The sequence below is a fragment of the Cervus elaphus genome, chromosome 12, assembly GCF_910594005.1.
Source record: "Cervus elaphus chromosome 12, mCerEla1.1, whole genome shotgun sequence".
NCBI lineage: Eukaryota > Metazoa > Chordata > Mammalia > Artiodactyla > Cervidae > Cervus > Cervus elaphus.
The window spans coordinates 1,899,848-1,920,958 of NC_057826.1; the positions used below are offsets into that span (position 1 = coordinate 1,899,848).

A 21,111-nucleotide genomic window follows, 5' to 3' on the forward strand; every position below is an offset into this window, starting at 1 on the left:
GTGGAATTTCTGCTATGAGGAAGAAGGAGAGAAGAGATGTTGGTGGACATCTGACAGGTGTTCCCATTTGGGTTAAGGTAATTTCATGAAATCTGACCAGAAGCCAGTCCTCAGTAGAAATTATCAAGCAGGTTATTTGAAATAAGAATCTACTCTCACTGTCATCAATAGTGACATATATGAAATTCTTTTGCTGCGTCATTTGCAAGCAGATTATTGAGCAAGCTATTGAAGAGCAGAGGAGTTCAAGCCAGTTGCAGACAAGGTACCCCAAGGCAGTATCACTCCGTTTGTCCCAGAACATCACGGCCTCTCCGGTGCTGTGGTGTCTGTGTACATTCTGGAACGAGTGATGAGAGTCAGTGCATTTATACCACATCGTGGTGGTTTTTCACAGAAAGAATGAAGAATTACTTCATTCTACTTTTACAAAAAGACAGGTGTCCACATTTGCTGACCTTTGGGTGTTAAACGGTTTTAGGAGCTGTCCCCTCGTGCCACAAATGTAATTTTGAAAAATCCACTTAAGTACAGCCTTTCAAGGTAGAAACCGTGTTTTAACAGTGAGTGGGAAAGTAACTGCTTCTCCAAAGAAAGCTATGCTATAGGGAGAACATTTTTGAGAACGGATGTTTGGAAATGTGATTCTGTTTTTAAAAATATGTGTCACCTGCTAAAACCTTTATATTTGCACGCTCAATAAGTCGGAAACAGTGTTCTAATCTGCTGAAAAAAAGGAAGCATTGTGATTTGACAGCACAATTTTTTTAAAGCATCAATATAAAAATTTAATAGCTTTGATAAGTTAAGAGCAACTAACTAATTGATATCAGGAGAGATGAATATTTATTAGCTGAATCTCAATTAGCAATACCAACAAAATGGTTAACAAAATAAAACAAACCCCTTAAACTTTTTTATAATCAGAGGATAGAATTAAAAACTGGGAGATTCAGTGTCTCGATGCCCATTTCCTGTTTGGATCTGTCTACGTAAGACCTAGTATTAAAACAAGTTGAACTTGGGATTTCCCTGGTGGTCCCGTGGTTAAGAATCCGCCTCGCGGTGCAGGGGCCACAGGTGTGATCCCTCGTTGGGGAACTCATGTCCCGGATCCTGCGGAGCAAGGAAGCCTGTGCTCCTCGACCACTGGGCCTCTGAGCCACAGCTGGAGACAGTGTGTGTGCCTCGAAGACCCGCGCGCCACAGCGAAGGCCCCGCACAGTCAAATAAATAATAAATAAAGTATTAAAAAACACTGAAATCACTGTCACAAAGAATTCACCCATGATGTTCAGAAATCATAAAGTAAGTGAAAATCACATTGTTCTTGTTAAGTGTTCTTAATAATTTCGAGTGATGGCAAAAACTCATTTGCCATGAATAAGTGAAATGTTTTTATCTTTGATTTTTTTTACAAATTTCTGTATTTTATAATGAACATAACATATGAATACTGTAGCACATGTCCACATCATCTATCCATAAACATATTTGCATGCCCACAAATCCTGTACTTCCTAGGATGATGGTCAGAGTTTAGAGACCACTGCTGTAAACAGCTGGATAAGGCCTTCTAGTTAACTGAACCCAGCCTGCTTAAAGTCACATTTACAATATTATTTATAGCACCACATCCCCTGAAGCAGAATGATTGATGCATGATAAGAATGAAGTGAAATTGTGACACCAAAAGAGAGAAAGACGTTTCCTCAGTGTGTAAGCTGAAGTTGGCCAGAGACAGAGTTGTCTGACTTCCATCCGTCCCTGTTTCAGGGATGCAAATAGTCTTCAAGAGAAGGGAAAAGAAAAGCAGCTGCTGAGGCCGTTTGCGATGCGAAAGACATCACATTTCTAGGGCTGGAGGCTGTGGGAAGCCTGACTGGCTTTGACTTAGGTGCCCAGCCTGAGTGCAGTTCAGTCCCAGGTTCCCAGTTAGGCAGGGGAGAGCGGAGGTCTGAAGACCACCGCAGGGAGGCAGCCCGAGAGCAGGGCTTCCGGTTAGACCAGCCGCCTGTGGTTTGAAGGATGGAAGATTGCCAAATTCTTCCCCAGGAGACTTCTGAAGACCAGGAGGAGCCCTGCCGTAAGTGCTTGCCCCCAGACACTTCACCGTGTGATAAACCAAGTCCCGTCTCCTCTGGCTGGCGTTGCTTACCCCGCCCCCAGCATGTCTTCAGCAGGGTCTGTCCTCCTTTGTGCTGTGTCCATTGTGGCCTTTTTTTTTTTCCTGTTAGGGTTTTATTTTCCCCTTATGCTTCTTTCTTGGGCTGTATACCTGCTGAGGTTTCATTTCATTTTGTTATTTTGCTATATCTTGTTATTTTATAGTATCTCCCCTAAGCTTTTCTGTATCTGCTTTGATCTCTTGTTTTATGGAATTGTTGGCTTTTATTGAGGGAAGCAGTTTTGAGGTTTTACTTTTAATGGTTGATTGCTTGGGGGCTGCTAATTGTAGCTTTTTTTCTTATAAATTAAGAAGGGAAGTTTTCTACCAAGGGAAAGGTTTTGAGTTGTATTTCTGTCTTAAACCAAGAGGTGATATCTTGTGTAAAAACACACACAGGCACACAAAAGGTGCTTCTTTATATTACCTCTAAAGATATCATAAAATGCTTACTGTTTGGATTTCAGATTTCAAGGGGACTTCCTCGGTGGTGCAGTGGCTAAGACTCTACGCTCCCAGTGCAGGGGACCTGGGTTCGATCCCTGGTCGGGGAACTAGATCCCACATGCTGCAAATAAGAGTTTGCATGCTGGAGCTAAAGATCCCACCTGCCACAGCTGAGACCTGCTACAGTCACACGAAACAAGCTTGAGGCTCCCCTCAGTGTTTGAACCTTACAACTTTGCTTTTCACTTAGAGCTGATAATCATGACTTGTATGCCTGTGTACTCAAATACTAAAGCTATATCAGAGATGATGTTTCATTATTATTACTAAGAAATTCTTAGGAGATTCCATCCTTGAAGAACTCTTTTTTCCCCCACCCACTACAAATGGCAGAAGTCTAAGAGGCATGAGGACTGTTGGTGTTCAGTCGCTGAGTCGTGTCTGACTCTGCAACCTATGGACTGCAGCGCGCCAGGCTTCCCTGGCCTTCACTGTCTCCTGGAGTTTGCTCAAACTCATCCGTTGAATTGGTGATGCCATCCAACCATCTCATCCTCTGTGGTCCCCTTCTTCTCCCGCCTTCAGTCTGTCCCAGCATCAGGGTCTTTTCCAATGAGTCAGCTCTTCTCATCAGGTGGTCAAAGTATTGGAGCTCCAGTTTCGCATCAGGCCTTCCAATGAATATTCAGGACTGATCTCCTTTAGGATGGACTGGTTTGATCCCCTTGCTGTCCAAGGGACTCTCAGGAGTCTTTTCCAGCACCACAGTTCGAAAGCGTCCATTCTTCAGCTCAGAGCCTTTATGGTCCAGCTCTCACATTCGTACATGACTACTGGAAAAAACCATAGCTTTGACTAGACGGACCTTTGTTGGCAAAATGATGTCTTTACTTTTTAATATGTTGTTTAGGTTGGTCATGGCTTTTCTTCCAAGGAGCAAGCATCTTTTAATTTCGAGGCTGCAGTCACCATTCTCAGCCCCCCAAAATAAAATCTGCCACTCTTTCCACTTTCTCCCCATCTATTTGCCATGAACTGAGTAGTGCTGTTTGTCCAGTGAAATAAATCTGAGATAATAGGCTGTTTCTAGCGCTGCATGTTTAAAACAAAAAAAATCTTTCCTCCTTGATACTAATAGACCTTAATGGAAACTTTGTAGTGCTTTTTTTAAAAAAAAAAAAAAAAAAGCGAGAACAGAAACACATTCAAAGCCCTTTAGTGACTCTAAAGGGTAAAGTTAAAACTGTTTAACCTGGCTCTCCAACATCTGGTCCCCTTTCCAGACTCATCTTTCATTCATCATCCCAAACTCCTCTGTCTCTTCTGGCGTAACACCTGTTCCTTTCGACGTGTGATGTGTATTTATACTTCATCTGTTGCCCTTGCTGGCAGTACCTTTCTCTGCTTCTCACCTGTCCAAATTAGACCCGCCTTTCGAGGTCCTGCTCAATAAATACACACACACAGAAAAAGCCTTTTTTTGTTTACATTGAACAGTCTTCTCTCCTTTCTCTGAGTTTTGATAGATGGTCGTGTAATTTTTTTAATCACTTGATAAACGAAAATACAGTGTTTACAGTTATCTCCGTAAAGCTCCTTGAGTTTGCAAATTTATCTATAACTTCCATTGTTGTCAGTGTGTTGCCTGCCTTATGAGTTCTAGTTACTGAATAATTGTTGGTCTGTTGCCACTTACTCCAAATATCCACTAACAGAAAAATCCTCACTTGCTGTCTTCTTTATGGTTTAATTTATTTCTTATAATCTAGCAAAGAGCCCTTTCAAGTGCAGTCAGGAGCTTTATAAGCACATATGGCTTTGCCTTCCATTCTCTCATTCTCCGTGTGACTTCCGTGAATTAACCTCGGACGGCCTCACTCTGCTGTGTTCTGAGAGGCCTTTTCAGCTCCTGATTTAGCCCCAGCTGTTAACAGGGCCCGGCTTAATGTCCTGTCTTGACTTTACCCCCCCCACCGATGCCCACGGTATTTCTGGCTGGTGTGTTTCTCTGAGCAGGTATCTCTGCCTCTCCATGCCTAGGAGCCTTCTCCATCTCACTGTAAGCATCGAGGTTTGCACTTTCCCACCACCTGTCGTTTGCCAAAAAGCTCTGGGAAGCTTCTTCTGTCTTCCAGCCATGAAATGAAGAAGCATGGTTGGTCAGAAAGCCCACCGGTGTCCCAGAGTTTGAGTGCAGGTGGAGTGACAGGTAGTAACGTCAGGCAGAAATACCGAGGCACCAAAATGCGCTTCAGTCACAGCTGGAGACACTTAGAGTGGTATCTGGTAGTTTGGGTCTAGGTTTCATTCTTCATACCATGTGGGGAAGGTCAAAAAACATAGAATATCCAGCTCTCCTTTTGGGAGTATTAAAAATTGGTTGAATAATAAGAGCCTCATGACTTGTTGGATAATATATTTTCAGTGTCAGAGTGTCAGTGGGGTACGGGCTTAAGAATGCCACTTTATTTTTGTTTACTTTTTAAAGATTTTTTTTAAAATGTGGACCGTTTTTTAAAGTGATTATTGACTGTGTTACAATGATGCCTCTCCCTTATATTTTAGTTTATTGGCCACAAGGCATGTGGGATCTTAACTCCCAGCCCAGGGATCGAACCCACGCCCCCTACCCTGGAAGGCAAAGTCTTAACCACTGGATGCCAGGGAAGTCCCAAGAACACAGTTTTCAAAGTGAGTGACATGTACCCTCTTGTGTATGCCTTAGGTCACAGCCATGGGAGGAGAAAGGGGCCTCCCGAGCCGGGGTGAAGTGAGCTCACGGGCCGAGTGGGAGAGTCTTAGAGAGCCAAGGAGCTCGGAGGGGAGTGACGGAGGATAGCGTGTATTTAAGGGAGAAAAATCGCATGTTTTTTCAAGTCGTTTGCACCTCTTCTAAAGAATTACTCCTCACCGTGATCTTTCGAGTCCTACATGTCCTTTCTGTTGGCGGCTGACTTGCTGGTGCCGTTTTCTCGGACAGTCTCTCTCTGAAGTTCCCCTGTCATTATTCCCTGCATCAGAATGACTTATAAATGGGTCAGGTGGCTTCCCCAGGATCACAGGTATTAGTGGTTATCCCCTGCTCTGATGAATGTGATTGTCTATCTGAAGTATCCACATACTTTTGTGTATAGAAAAGTTAAAAAACGCTAGAAATCATCTCTCATTCTTCGTAACTATAAAGGGATAGCTGTTAACCAGCTGTCCCTGGTGTGTGAGTGTAATGACCAGATATCTAGACTTCTTGAGTTTCCAGTCTTTATTTCATGAGTTTTTGCATCTTCTCTGCAATGATAATGCCTTGGGTTTTCTTTCAGTTTTTTTGGTTTCAAAATTTTATTGTCAGAGATTCCATTTTCTGATGATTTTCTTATACATGATCACTGAATGGGGAGTATGAACATGTATAAGCTTTTCAAACTGACCTCAGAGTTTCTTTTCCCCGGGGACTTTCACATGTAATATGGTAAATACAACTGCACTTTAAGAACCCAGGGGGCTTCCCTGGTGGGGAAGACTCCACCTTCTAATGCTGGGGCTGTGGGTTCCATCCCTGGTCAGGGAGCTAGGATCCCATGAGCGTTAGGGACAGCTCAGTCCACAAACCACAAGCTACAGAGCCTGTACAGTTGGGAGCCTGTGTGCTGAAACTAAGACTCAGTGCAACCAAGAATAAATAAATAAAATTTAAAGTAAATGCAAAAGCCAGCTAGAGAAATATTGATACACTAATTGTTTTAAGAAAATGTCAGTTTTCCCAGGGGGTTCTTTTGCTTCATGAACAAAAATTATATCCTTGCATTTGAAGATGCTCTTTTTACCAGTAAATTTGAGAATTGGTGATGCAGGGATTGATGCTCAGAAACCGGACCAGAAAACCAGTAGAGTGATGACTTCATTACATAGATTTTCAAGTAGAAGGCGGTATTTTGGTTTCTTCAGTTAAGCTAATTAGTTCATGTTAGAAGGATGTACTGTTTGATTGGAAGCAGCTTTTAATCTCTTTCACATTCTGAATGTCCAGGTTTTGTGGCCCTCTATAATGTTAGACCCATCCAGATGCAAATTCTGTTCTTCCTTCAAGGCCCAGGTGTTAAGGTATTTCTTTCTTTCTTTTTTTTTTAATTAGTTGGAGGCTAATTACTTCACAACATTTCAGTGGGTTTTGTCATACATTGATATGAATCAGCCATAGAGTTACACGTATTCCCCATCCCGATCCCCCCTCCCACCTCCCTCTCCACCCGATTCCTCTGGGTCTTCCCAGTGCACCAGGCCGGAGCACTTGTCTCATGCATCCCACCTGGGCTGGTGATCTGTTTCACCATAGATAGTATACATGCTGTTCTTTCGAAACATCCCACCCTCACCTTCTCCCACAGAAAAAGAGACACAGAAGTACAGAACAGACTTTTAAGGTATTTCTTATCTTGAAACCTGACCCCACCGACAGCCTGCCCACCACCTCTTAACCCTGAAAAGGAAGTTGTCTCCTCTTTTCCTACTGGAGTGTAATTGCTCTGTAACGCTGAGTTGCTTTCTGCTGTGCAGTGGCTCAGTCGCATGTGTACACGTACCCCTCCCTCTTGGGCCCCCCGCCGGTGCCTCTGGGTCGTCACGGCACCGTGAGCCCCCTCTGCTGTGCTGCAGGTTCTCGTCGGCCGTCTGATTCACACCTGGTCGTGCGTTTGCTTCCCTGGTGGCTCAGATGGTGAAGATCTGTCTGCAGCACAGGAGACCCGGGTTTGATCCCTGGATCGGAAAGATCCCCTGGAGAAGGGAGTGGCAACCCACTCCAGTATTCTTGCCTGGAGAATCCTATGGACAGAGAAGCCTGGAGGGCTGCAGTCCCTGGGGTCACAAAGAGTCGGGGACGACTGAGTGGCTAACACACACACAGTGTGTTTATGTCAAACCTGATCTCCTGATTCATCCCACCCTCCTCTTACCCCCACGTCTCTATGTCTGCATCTCTGTTCCTTCCCAGAAACTAGGTTCAGCTGTACCATTTTTCTGGATTCCACCTGCATGCGTTAATATGCATAAACAGCCTCAGTGTCCGACAGACGAATGGATAAAGAAGACGTGGTACGTACAGTGGAATATTACTCGGCCATGAAAAGGAATGGAATTGAGTCGTTTGTAGAGCTGTGGGTGGACCTGGAGCCCGCCCCACAGAGATCACAGAGACAGAGACGTGTTAACAAGTGTGTGTCCTCTTCAAACTCTGATCTGTCATACATATTTTCTCTATGCTTACACACAGGTATTTGTATGCATCAGTTATATCCAGTTTTAGAAAATGAGCTTGAAACGAACAGGCACACTCGGGGAGCACATCCTCACACTCGCAGAGCACATTTCACGCATGTCAAGCAGGTGACTAGACTTGATGTAAATGAGCGGCTTATGTAGTGAACACACTTCTTAGTCTGCTTTTTCTGCTTTGCGCACTAAACACCTCCCCAGTGCTATATCAAGCCCGCATGTTATAGAAAGCACCAGGGCTGGGGTCAGGACCCTGGATGGACTGCAGAGTGCGGTCAGTGCCAGGCCAGGGGAGCAGAAGACGCGAGTCTCGTCCCGCCCCGCCTCTTGCCCCTCCTTCCACGAGTCGCCGAAGCTCTCTGGCCCGTACCCTCCGTGTCTCTGCCTGGAGGGGGCTGTGCCGAACGTCCTGGCAGCTCTTCTTCTCATTCCAGAACCCGCCGGCAGGGTTATCCATCACGGAGGGTGGCATGCCATCTCCTTGATTTTCTCTGCATATCCCAGACAGCATTCAGAGTCCACCACTGCGTGAATACAGATGTGGTCTGTCAGTGTGACAAAGACTGCTCTCGAGAGAAAATTACTGGGCTTGACAGCTCTCCAAGCCTGGGTTTCGGTTTTGAGGTGTCAGTATAACAAGTGTTACGGTCAACGTTTCCAACCACTCATCTACATATATGGTTGAATACACTGTTCTTGCTGTGATGCCATGAGGGCTATTTTTCTTTTAATCCAACTGTCACCTGCGAAACTGCTGCCACGGTTTCTTTCTTACGACCGAACGTTGCTAACCCTCTCGGTCATCCTTGCAGTTGGTGATAGGCGCATCTTGTGAATGTATTCACGCTATTTTCCTTCAAAGAAAAGAAGAATCCCTCTCTTACATTTTTCTCTTGTAATAGACAGCTAACTTCTGGGTGAGAATTTTGACAATTCTGTGTGTTGCATTTATAAGATAAGAAAAACTTGTATTTAATAAGTTTACATTTTACAGGAAATATTTAAATTAACATTGTTTAAGATGTCCTCAAAAGGGACTTCCCTGGTGGTCCAGTGACTAAGCCTCCGTGCTCCCAGTGCAAGGGGGAGAGTTCAGTCCCTGGTCGGGGAAATAGATCCCACATGCCGCCCCTAAAAAAAAACAAACGTGTCACAGTGAAGGTCAAAGATCCCGTGTGCTGCAGCTGAGACCCGGCTCAGCCCAGTAAATAAGTAAAAAAAAAGATGGCACCAATTAAAAAGGTTCAGAATTAAAAGTTTCACTTCAGAGTTTCAGTTGTCCCCCCTAGAGATAGCCTTAAAAATCAAGACCAAAGGTTTCTAATACTGTGTTTTCAACCACGGCAAGCGTGACCTGGGCATTTGTGACCTCACAGATGACGTCTAGCCGTCTTGTCTACCTGGATCCTACACATGCCTCCTCTCCCGTCAGGCTTCCCTGAGGAGGTGCTCCTTGTCACCCAGAGCCGCAGAGACCAGCCGCATCAGGACTAGGCAGCTTGTTGGCGGGGCCCAATCTCGGGTCTGGCTCCAAACGCACTGAGTCAGGCGTGTTCACGTTACTGTGATCTCTGGGGGACCCATATGCACGTTAATCCCTGGGCCACCCTCCTCATTCCACTTTGGAGTGAGAGCAAGTTAGCATCACTGTTGAATGTTACCTCTTGACCTCAGTAACCTCACCTCCTGCCGGGTGACACCCCGACTCCTTAGCCTGACCTGGGAGTCCTGTCCCTCCCCAGCTCCCAGACCTGGTGTGGCCAAATCAAAGACTTGTTCTGACTTGCTGGCGGTATCCTGATCCAGCCTCGTCTCGTCCGCTGCCCTCTCCTCTCCGCCTCCGACCTCTCCATCTTCCCCTCCCCTCCATGTGTCTAAACAGCATCCATTCCTACAGACTTAGCTGAACTCTCTTCTGTGGAGCCTGCCCTGCCCACTCCAGCCCACAACATTTCTTGTTTCTTCCTTAGAGCTCCCATCACACTTGCCACAGTGATGCGTCTGGTAATAGTAACCACGGTCACACTGGCAGGTACCGTTTGTTGAGTATTTCCTGGTACCAGACCCTGTACTGAGGGGATCCTCTGAGGCAGCTCCTGGGTTAGGCTCTCTCTGTCTGCATTTGAAAGCTTGGAGATGGGACTTCCCTGGTGGTCCAGAGGCTAAGACTCTGCCCTCCTGGTGCTGGGAGCCCTGGTTCAACCCCTGGTCAGGGCACTGGATCCCACATGCCACAACTGAGAGTTCCCATGCTACATCCAAGACCCAGCAGAGCCAAATAAACAAAAATATGTTAGAAAAATAAATCTTAGGGAGCTTGATGCTGCTGGCTGGTGAGTAAGGGAACCAAGATTTGCTTGTGCTCTTAATCGCTGTTAGATTCCCTCTCACCTCTAACAGCATAAACCCCCTGAGGGCAGGAACCTGGCATGCCTTTGCCTCCCTATGATGCCTGCCCGGAACCGGAGGAAGCGAGGCATGTTCGCTCTGCCCAGAAGCGTTCTTGATCAACCAGTTGCACTATTATATAGCTCTTCCCCCTGTGCACATGAATTGGTCAGGTTGGGATTGTAACATTTGAGATTTTGTTTGGTGGTGGTGGTTTGGTCGCTAAGTCATGTCTGATTCTTTTGCAACCATATGGACTGTAGCCCACCAGGCTCCTCTGTCCATGGGATTTCCCAGGCAAGAATACTGGAGTGGGTTGCATTTCCTTCTCCAGGGCATCTTCCTGACCCAGGGATCGAACCCAGGTCTCCTGCATTGCAGGCAGATTCTTTACCGACTGAGCCACCAGAGAAGCCCATCTGCACATAAATGAAAATAACTGTTTACAAAAATGTAAAAAAGGCAGCGGGTGCAGCATTTTATCACGTGAAATGGTAGCAGGCATTCCAGATCAGGTTGCTTTGATGGAAACCCGTGTGTTTTGCATGTTGCCTTGGAATTACACCACAATAGTAAAAGAGTTTGCCAAAGCAAATGGAAAAGCTAAAAATATTTAAAATTGACGACAGAATTTTTATCATCTTAGCTGGGGTGGGAGTGCTAAACTGAATTCTTGATTGTCTCTTTATAAGACAGGATTATACTTTGATTCACTTGCAAGACACTTCTGAGCAGTTGCAGTGCATTTAGCGTCATCTTTTACTGTTTCCAATTTGTCCATATTGTCTGCTTGTTTTCCCTGCTTGGTGGCAAACTGCTGCTGGAGAAGATCTGGGCAAAGTAGGAATTCAAGGCGCTACAGGCTTCCCACGGCACCTCTTCATTCTGATGCTTGTCCTCACCCTGCGTGTTCCTGAGCTGATGCCAGGAGAGGCAGGAAAGCTGCTAATAACGTTAGCTGTCACCGGCCGCTCCTTCCTGCCTACCACTCACCGTTCCCTCCTCCCCACTGGACTAAGAATGGTACGGTCCTGGGGCCAGCTTTGTCGTTGCTCGGTCGCTCAGTCGTGTCCGACTCTTTGTGACCCCGTGGGCTGCAGAGTGCCAGGCTTCCGAGACCTTCACTATTTCTCCGAGTTTGCTTGAACTCATGTCCATTGAGTCACTGATGCCATTCAACCATCTCATCCTCTGTCGTCCCCTTCTCTTCCCACCATCAATCTTTCCCAACATCAGGGTCTTTTCCAGTGAGTCAGTTCTTCGCATCAGGTGGCCAGAGTATTGCAGCTTCAGTTTCAGCATCAGTCCTTCCAATGAATATTCAGGGACTGATTTCCTTTAGGATGGACTGGTTGGATCTCCTTGCAGTCCAAGGGACTCTCAAGAGTCTTTTCCAACACCACAGTTGGAGAAGCAGCAATTCTTTGGCACTCAGCCTTCTTTATGGTCCAACTCTCACATCCATACATGACTACTAGAAGAACCATAGCTTTGACTATGTGACTTCAGCAAAGTGATGTCTCTGCTTTTTAATATGCTGTCTTGGTTTGTCATAGCTTTTCATCCAAGGAGCAGGCGTCTTTTAATGTCATTCATGGCTATAGTCACTGTCTGCAGTGATTTTGGAGCCCAAGAAATTAAAGTCAGCCACCGTTTCCACTATTTCCCCATCTGTTTGCCATGAAGTGATGGGGCCGGATGCCAGGATCTTTGTTTTCCGAGTGTTGAGCTTTAAGCCGGGGTCTTCACTCTCCTCTCTGGCCTTCGTCAGGAGGCGCTTCAGGAGCCCGACTGGCTCCTGGTGGTGACCGTGGCTGCTGACCCGTCTTCCCTCTTCCCGCCCACGCTGTGTCCTCCACACCCCCACCGCTGTTCGCTTTAGCTGCAACTAAGCCCCAAGGGTGCTGGCGCCACCTCCCCGCCTTGTGGTCACTTAACACCCAGGCGCTGGGCTGAGCTCCCCCGCCCCCGGTCCCGGCCCGGCCGGTCCTGTCCCGCGCGCTCTGGTCCCTGGAGCGGCTCCTGGCCAGCGTGAGAGCGGCAGCGAGCCCGCCCTCTGTCTTCGCTGCGCTGCACTGACCTCCGCCAGACACGCGCGCCGCAGTCAGTACCCTCCCTCCCCTTCTCCCAGCAGGCGTGTCCGAGTGACCCCCGAACCTCGTGTGCAGCTCCCCGGACACGCCGTGACCCCAGCTGCCCGCCGTGGGCCCCCTGACGGCCTGCCCAGCGTGCAGCGGCGCTCCCTGGCCGGGCAGAGGCTGCTGCGCCTGCTTGACCACCCAGGCCCACCTCTGTGCCCAGCTGTCCAGCCCCGCTGCTGCGTGGTTCCAGGGTGCGTCTGCGTCTCGAGCTGGAATCGCGGCCGCCTGTCACTCAGGCTCGTCCTGCCCTTGTTGCTTCCCCGGAGACCTTGCGCTCGTCTGCCTTCAGCTCCCTGCTTCGGGATGGCAGAGAGTTGGCACGGGTGCCCCCACGCCCCCTCTCTGCGCCGGCTGTGACCCTTCGGGTGAGACGCAGAGCTCTTCTCCGTGGGACACCCCGAGCCTGCCCGTTAGCGTCTCACTGCTCTGTCGCGCCCGTAGTAAACCTGTCCCGCGGCCCTGCTCGGCGGCGACCTTGCCGCCTGCTTCGTGGGCAGGGTCACGACCTCTGCCTGCGTTTCCTTTTTGCCTCCCTGTTCACCTCCAGAGTTTTCTATCTTCCTTCAACTCTTATTTCTAGTTTTTTCTTCTTTTTTCTAGTGCTTCTGATTTATTCCTGTATCATCCTCTCCCCTCCTTCTAAGACCTTTCTCCGTCAGTCACCCCCTCTCCAGTTTATGACTTCCATGCCTGACTGCAGATTCATTCAGTCTCCCCAGCCTAGAAATCTGCTTCCCCAACCACAGTCCCTCCAGCCCGCCTTCTGCCCTTTTTCTGGGTTCTTGTCAGCTTCCCAGGGCATCCAGCGCTCCTCCCGGGGACTCTCCCCTCGATGCCTGCTCCCCCACCCCATCTTTTGTGCCAAGACAGCGATTCCCGTTCATTAAAGAGCTGCCAGTGTTGCCTTACTGAATCGGTGCAGAGATCCCAGGTGTCAGCTTTATGCCTATCCCTTCTACAGATAAAGCTGAGCTCCTTGATTGCTAATCCCAAGCCAAACTGGACTGACTTCTCAATTATTTTGTCTTTTGATTAAAAAAAGAAAAATCATAGTAAATTGACATGTAATCAATTTTTTTTTTAACTTGAGGGCAGTCATGTTGCTGGTACTTGTTAATGTTTTTGTTACACGTCAAAATTGTGCTTTTTTTCAGAATACTGCTGTCCAATAATAGTGGAAAGAATTTACAGTTAAAATGTCTAAATATACTTACATTTATCATTTAAGGATCACGTTAAACAACATGTTTATATTTTATACCTATAAGTGATTTTTATACCTATGAGTGATTACTATAACTTATGCAAATAATGTTTTACTCCTCGTTCCTTATCCCTTTTTAAAAAAAATTTTATATCGCAGTGTAACTGCCTTGCAGTGCGGTATTAGCATCCACTGTACCACAAGGTGCGTGAGCCGTGGGTGCATGTGCGTCCTCACTCGGGGGCCTCCCTTCCACCCGCATCCCACCCTCTCCATCACCGCAGGCCGCTGAGTTGAGCTCCCCACACTGTGCACGCCCATTTTACGCGTGGCGGTGTGCACACGTCCATCCTCACCTCCCGGTCCGTTCCACCCTCCTCTCACCCCATTGTGTCCATGTGTCCGTTCTCTGCATCTGCCAGAGAACGAATTTAGAAGCAACAATTAAAAGTTTCAAAATGCTTTTCTTAACCTAAGTCATCATCTTGTTAAGATTCCTGGTGCCCCATTCATGGTTTCAAATGGGAGCCTTCTCTGCCTCGGGACAGCACGTCAAGGCTCTCATCCGGGGAGAAAGGGGGACAGAGGAAGAGCCCTGTTCCTGTTGCCCTGTTTACAGAGTTTTCACTGTGTTTGCTGGAGAGAGAGTTTTCAACAGATACATGAGCGAGTGAATGAGTAAATAAATGAGCAGAGGAGTAGAATGAAGATCAGAGTCGGCATGCTGAACGTGTGTGTCGAGTCGGGTGGGGCGGTGCTGGTCCTTAGCTGCTTTACTGGACTTTCCACTGCAGACGGAAGAGTCAGCGGCTTTAAAAACTGCAAACCCGACTACACGTTTGTGGAGAGATTTAAACTGCTATCATCATAAACTCATTGCACTAGTTTTAAACTCTCTCAGAAGGCGTTTGACAGAACTCTGCTCTCAGAGTCAAATTTAATAAACTGGATGGAACTTTGTCTCTTGTACATTGTCTCACAGAAAAGTTACTTTCAGCGACCAAATCTGTTATAGTGTGGTGCCATTCATTCTGCCGGTTACAGATCTGTCCTGGCAACAAGTGGCTGCGTGTACTTTTCATAGACAACTTGTATCCACAAGTTGGTTGTTCTGGGGTAAAGAGTACCTGGACAGTGCTTCAGTAATGCTCAGTTTCACAAACTGACTCATTGCAGGGCAGTCAGATTTGAAGCCCTGGGCTTCAGTGGTACTCTTTGTACACCATCTGTTGCTAGATGTGGTTCAATCAAAGGAGGAAAAGATAAATGACAATGGATATTCACATGTCACATGGCAGCGTTCATCTCTGAGTCAGGAATCTTGGTAGAAAAAGCCCAGATTTTTTAAAATGTGAAACTACCTACATTACCTCCTCAATCGTTTTTATCTCAAATTAAATTAATCTCCTAGGTAGACACTGTAACCTCACCTACTACTCACTGCCACTTAGTTTGCTATCTTAGTTTTTCATTTTCATTGTAGTTTTTTTTAGCCATTGCTTTTTGAATGTGAGCTTACGGTAGAATAAATCAAATTAGCTTTAGTGGGTAGATTTAGTTTTCTCTAATGACTTACTAAGTAAAATATGCCTTCTTAAGTGAAAAAGCCAAAGCGGATTATTTTTTATTTGACTAAGGAAAGGCATTTTTTATTTTATTTAGTGACTGAAATAAATTACTTTACCACAAATTAAATGTGAAATATGTGTATATGATCCCTCTTTTCGTGAACAGAGCAGCTTGAGAACCAAGCACGTTTGTCGTTGATTTCTTTAACCAGTTGGTGGTGCTAAAAACTCTGTTAAGAAATGAATTGGAAGGCGAGGAGGTTAACCTGGAGGCTTTCTTAATAAACATTATTCTGTTAGTTTTTGAAGAATTCATGCCAAAAATGTGTGCCCAAATTACTGGATCTTCTAAGCTCACACACCAAACTGAATATCTTTGATGGGCAGCAGAGTCCATTTGCGGTGACCTTACGTGAAGATGTCATTGGCTCCCGTAGGATTCGCCTGCTGGAGACGGCATGGCTGTGTGACAGCCGGGTCCACCCGGGAGTGACCCTCAGCCTGCTGGCTGCGGACCGGGAAGGGAGAGGACCGCATGTGCCCGCCCGGGAGATTTAAGAAATATTGTGTTGTATTATTACGACTTAACAAAAAAATGCGATCATGTGTTTTTTAGGGTCTGTGTTTGTTTCTAACTCTGGTTTTTGCACAGAGGATTCAGTGGAAGCACAGTCTGCTGCTTCAACGTGTCCCGAGGCGCCCTCAGTGAGCAGGGAGGCCCTGGAGCCCGGAGCTCAGGCGCGGCTCTGGCCGCCAGACCTAACCAAGGTGTTCTGTGCTGTTCTCGCTCTGGGGGTCTTAGTTCCCGACCGGGGATTGAACCTGGGTCCCGGCGGTGAACGCGCCGCCTCCTGACCCCTGGGTCCCCTGGAGCTCCCGCATGTGTGCGCTCTTATACACACACACTCACACAGGTGCGCTTCTAACTCCTGTCCTGGCCAATTGTTAGTCGCTCAGTCGTGTCCGGCTCTGCGGCCCCAGGGACTGTAGCCGACAGGCTCCTCTGTCCAGGGGATTCTCCAGGCGAGGATCCTGGAGTGGGCTGCCATTTCCTCCTCCAGGGGATTCCTCCTCCAAGGGATCTTCCCGGCCCAGGGATTGAACCTGGGTCTCCTGCATTGCAGGCAGATTCTTTACTGTCCTGGGTAAAGCACCTAATTAATAGTGTTTTAGGATCTTATCACATTGAAGCTTTCTTCTGACTTGTTTCAGTCATTGAATATGTGGTAGAAAACTTAATGAAACCATCAGAGTTTTAAAAAGTAAAAGAAACAAAAGCAAGCAAACAAACCCACATTTTAAACAGATAATCCTAGAACTCATTTTTTTTTTTATACTGAAAGAATAAAGATTTTTAATAAGCATTGTAAGTTGCATTCAGTAGCCTTCAGAGACACCACACCACAGCCCATCTACAGTCAGTCAAACGCAAGAGCAGTTCATTCCTGCACAATCCATGGGTTAGGGCAAAACTCTCTTCAACTTACAGTGAGATCCTGCTCAGGTCTTGCGGGCAGGGATTGGGGAATTATATCTCATTTCTGATCACTAATGTGTGATGAAGAGCATCAGGAGAATTATATGAAAACGAATAAGAAGTGATTCTGATTTCAAAGTACATTGTTTAGAAACATTCATGAAAACATCAAAATGATATACCTGCTAGAACTCATTTTTATAATGGAAAAAATGTTAAAATTTGAATCATCTTCCTGTTACCTCGATGAGGGCGGCCTATCAGTTCAGGAAATCAGGAAATTCAGAACCCTCCAGCAGGTCTTTTGAAAACGAAAGCCCTCCATTTCTCGCAGCATCCATTCTCTGTTTTCACGTGAGTTTGTTCACTTTGGCTGTGCTGCGTCCTGGTTGCTGTGTGCAGGCTTTTTCTCTGGTCGCAGAGCGGGAGCTGCTCTCTAGTCTCGGGGCTCAGGCTTCTCCCCGAGGGGCTTCTCATTTCAGAGTGCGGGCTCAGAAGTGCCTGTCCTGCCCCAGACCACAGGCTCAGGAGCCGCTCCCGACCCCAGGGACAGGCTCAGGGGCCGTGACCCCCCGGGCTGTAGGGCTCAGACTCGGGAGCTGCTGTGCATGGGCTTAGCTGCTCCAGGGCATGTGGGATCTTGCTGGACCAGGGATGGAACCTGTGTCTCCTGCATTGGCAGGTGAATTCTTTACCACTGAGCCCACCAGGGAAGCCTGTATCAACCCTTGATAGCTCAGTGTTCTCAGCTTGTGAAGTGGGGTGACCAAGTCTTCTCCTGAGTTGCTGTAAGTTCCAGAGGAAGTAGCGAGTGCCGTTGGGTCTTGTCTTCCCTACACTTTCCTCCCCTGAGGCAGACACTGGGTCTCAATTATTTCTGAGCCCCCATGGTACCCCTGAACTTTAGCAGAGCCTCAGGACACGAGCTCTTCTCCGTGTCTGATACTGCCTCATGCTCCACTAAAGCAAAGCTATTTCCCGGTTATAAAGTGTCACAAGGATTTTGTAGGCTCACAGACCCACAAAGGAGAGACTCGTATAGTTACATCTGGTTTTCAGATATGTGCCTGTCTGTCCCGGGGGTATTTATGTGTTGCTCTGAACCTGCCTAAACATGTAAGACTGGGGAAAGATTTCTGAAAGGTGCAGCAAAGGTATTACTAAGAGTCTGCTCGTCCATCCATTTATTTGTTCCACAGATTGTATTGAGCATGACTCTTCAGAGATGAAGTCCAGGAAAGCCTCACCCTGTCTCTGAGAGCTGCAGACTTCAAGGGGCAGGACGCTTCCTGTTTGGCAGGGATTGACAGGCAGCCCTTATCTAGGTGACAGGAAGATTATTAAAATTTAAATGTTGTTTATAATATTAAGAAAATCAGTCCTAGGATCATCTGTAACAATTTTCTTATGCATTTAAAACTCTGATGATACCATTCAGTTTTCCAGAGCATATTCTGTGTTTGAGAGATTGACAGAAGTCAGAAGCAAGCTTCAGTGCAATGGTAATCCTAAAATGCTATTACTTAGGTGTTTTAGCCAGTATAGAATTTAAAAGTGTACTGTGTAAAGCAGGGGTCTCCAGTCTCCAGGATCTAATGCCTGATGATCTGAGGTGGAGCTGACGTGTTAGTAATAGAAGTAAAAGTGCACAGTAAATGTAGTATGCGTGAGTCACCCTGAGACCATCCCTCCACCTTCCCTGAAGCCGGCCCCTGGTGCCAGAAAGGTTGGAGGCTGCTGGTATAAGGGGTGTGTGTGTGTGTATGTATATACACACACATATACATATATGAATAGCACAACTAATATCTCCGGTTAGATCTGATTGAGTCAGATCTTTGAGTTTTTGAGATACAGACTCATGGAAGCAGATATTGGCAGAGACTTTAAAAATCATTGACACGATCGCTAAGAAAATGGAGGCTGCACGAACTTCATGGCTTACCCAAGGTTACATAGACCTGGGTCAAGACTCGGGTCTCCTGGCTCCCAATTCAATGCCAAAGCATTGTTCTTCTATCCTCACGTCTGCAAGACGAGCCATTTTGGGCGTAAATAAGAGCAAGCGTATGCTTGTTCAGCCTCAGCAAACTTTCACACTAAACGTGGAGTGCTGTTTCTGCCCAGTCTGTCAGAATGAAAACCTGTAGGGCATGGCAGGCAGTCGATTAAGTTGCCCCTGTGTCCGTTTTCGAACAGAGCAGGGTGGGGAGCCCAGGCCAGGCACGTCACTCGCAGCCGCCAGCCGGAGCAGGTCGGTGCCTGGAAGCCTGCGACCAAGACGGGCTGGGTTTCCGTCCACCGACCGCCTTGCCTGCCTCTCGCTTCCTGCGAGATGAATGGCGTTCTGCAGGTGTGTTAGTAATTTCTGAGTTTGTTCCCCGCTCAGAATGACCTCATTGTTTTGTGCTTCTTTTCCATAATTATACAGTAACAGGAAAATAAACCGGCTCTGCGTTCAGCCCACAGCAGAAATCTTGCGCTCTTTATGTAAGTTTGATTTATAGACGTGTACCGCGGAGCGGAGTGACTCTGAAACATTCATCTTCCCGTCGCGAGTTGCCATGGAAACGCAGTACACATAGCAGTGTCGTTCCGGCCCTGGTGATGCCTGCAGTAGTTTATTCCTTTGTTGTTCTCGTCTCTTAAGCAACTGCCTCTTATTCTTTCATCATGACAATTAATCATGCACACAGGTTTTTTATCTTTCATCTCAAATAGCACAAAAAAATGTATGACAGAATTCAGGAGAATTTAAATATTCTTGCTTCCTTAAATATGCATTTGTGATTTTTTCCCCCCATCAGTCCCATTGGGAAAATAGGTCATATTGGGGGGGAAAAAAGCACATATTAATGTACAGAAATCTCAATAAAGACAGCAATACAGAAATTTAAGGAGACGGCATTGCCATGCTAAGGAAATCTTAAGGAACTTCAGATTCCCAGGTCTCCCGGTGTTTGGAGCTAAGTCTGCATTTGGGTAACGCTAACCCCCCAAAAGCACTGAGCTCCACGTTATCAGCTCTCATCTTGGTTTGTTTCGTTAGTTTCCTTAGGGGTTTGAGCAGCCCACATGTTTGCTGGAGAGATACAGTGGACACTGAAGGGTGCACGCGTGATCAGTCACTCAGTTGTGTCCGACTCTTTTCGACCCCATAGACTGCAGCACACTAGGTTCCTCTCACCTCCACTCTCTCCCTGAGTTTGCTCAAATTCACGTCCATCCAGTCGGTGATGCTATCTAACCGTCTCATCCTCTGTCGTCCCCTTCTCCTCCTGCCTTCAGTCTTTCCAGGGATCAGGGTCTTTTCCAGTGAGTTTGCTCTTTACATCAGGTGGCCAAAGTTTTGGAGCTTCAGCTTCAGCCTTAGTCTTCCTCATTTTAAAAAAATCGTGTATTGTTTATTTTTGGTTGCCCTGGGTCTTTGTTGCTGCACGCAGGCTTTCTCTAGCTGCGGTGAGTGGGGGGCTGCTCTCTCGCTGTGGGCAAGGACTCCTTCTTGTGGAACACAGACTCCAGAGCGTGCCGACTTCAGTAGCTGTGGTACACGGGCTTCGCTGCTCCGTGGCACGTGGAATCCTCCTGGACCAGGGATTGAACCTGCGTCCCCTGCAGCGGCAGGCGAATTCTCAGCTACCAGCCCACGAGGAAAGCCCCTCGCTTTGTTGTTGTTGTTCTTGTCGTTTTTTAACTATTTTACCCCAGTTTAACCCAGCAGGATTCATAGTACATATCTCCCCACTGTTAATAAGTGTTTGCTGATTATCCACCTCCTTTCATTGGATTTCTAACAAGTCTGTTGGTTAAAAGAGCTTGTCCTGAAGTAACTGTCTGGATCTAAATCCCTGCTCCAGTCCTGGTTTGCTGGGAGGTCTTTGAAAAGCATCTTCACTTGCCTTGGCTTTCTTATCTGTAGAGTGAGCAGCTATAGAATTAAGATGATGACTTGTTGGGGGCTTCAAGGGGATGATTCACGCACAGGACCTAGTTCTGTGCCTGCAAGGGGATAAACACTCGGGCGGGGGTGACTGTGGTGGTGGTGGTGGTGACTGGGAGGATTACCGTACCGCTGTCAGGGCTGTGACTCTTGCAGGGAGCGATGCCAGCACCAAGCCTAGGGTCCTGTCCCCAGCATCCACGTTCACAAACAGTTGCCAGCGCTTTGTTTGACTTGGGCCCCAGGGACTGGATTCCTAGCACGGTAGCCCAGAGGTATTTACAATGGCCTTTTTATCTCCAAGTGGAGAAGAGAAGGCTGCTGCAGGTGTCGCCAATTTCTTGCCTACGACGTGCTCTTGTTTCTCATACCTGGCTGTATGTAGGGTCCACGGGAGGCGTGGGGAGGGAGTGGGCTGCCTTTTTGCATCTTGCTAGGGGAGGGTTCTGGAGAAGGCAATGGCAACCCATTCCAGTACTCTTGCCTGGAAAATCCCGTGGACAGAGGAGCC

At 47.1% G+C, this 21,111-nt stretch overlaps 1 protein-coding gene across 9 annotated transcripts in view; it reads left to right on the plus strand.

Annotated features, from left to right (window-relative positions):
- Positions 1-21,111, plus strand: part of EFCAB11 (EF-hand calcium binding domain 11) — a 240,458-nt gene that overhangs the window by 24,873 nt on the left and 194,474 nt on the right. The window contains exon 6 of one of the 9 annotated variants that reach the window (XM_043919406.1): positions 1,072-2,617. The exons of 7 other annotated variants lie outside the window; for them this stretch is intronic. In XM_043919406.1, the coding sequence (XP_043775341.1) occupies positions 1,072-1,237 (166 nt within the window). In that variant the 3' untranslated portion in view covers positions 1,238-2,617. One more of the 9 variants, XM_043919410.1, reaches the window with a different exon arrangement.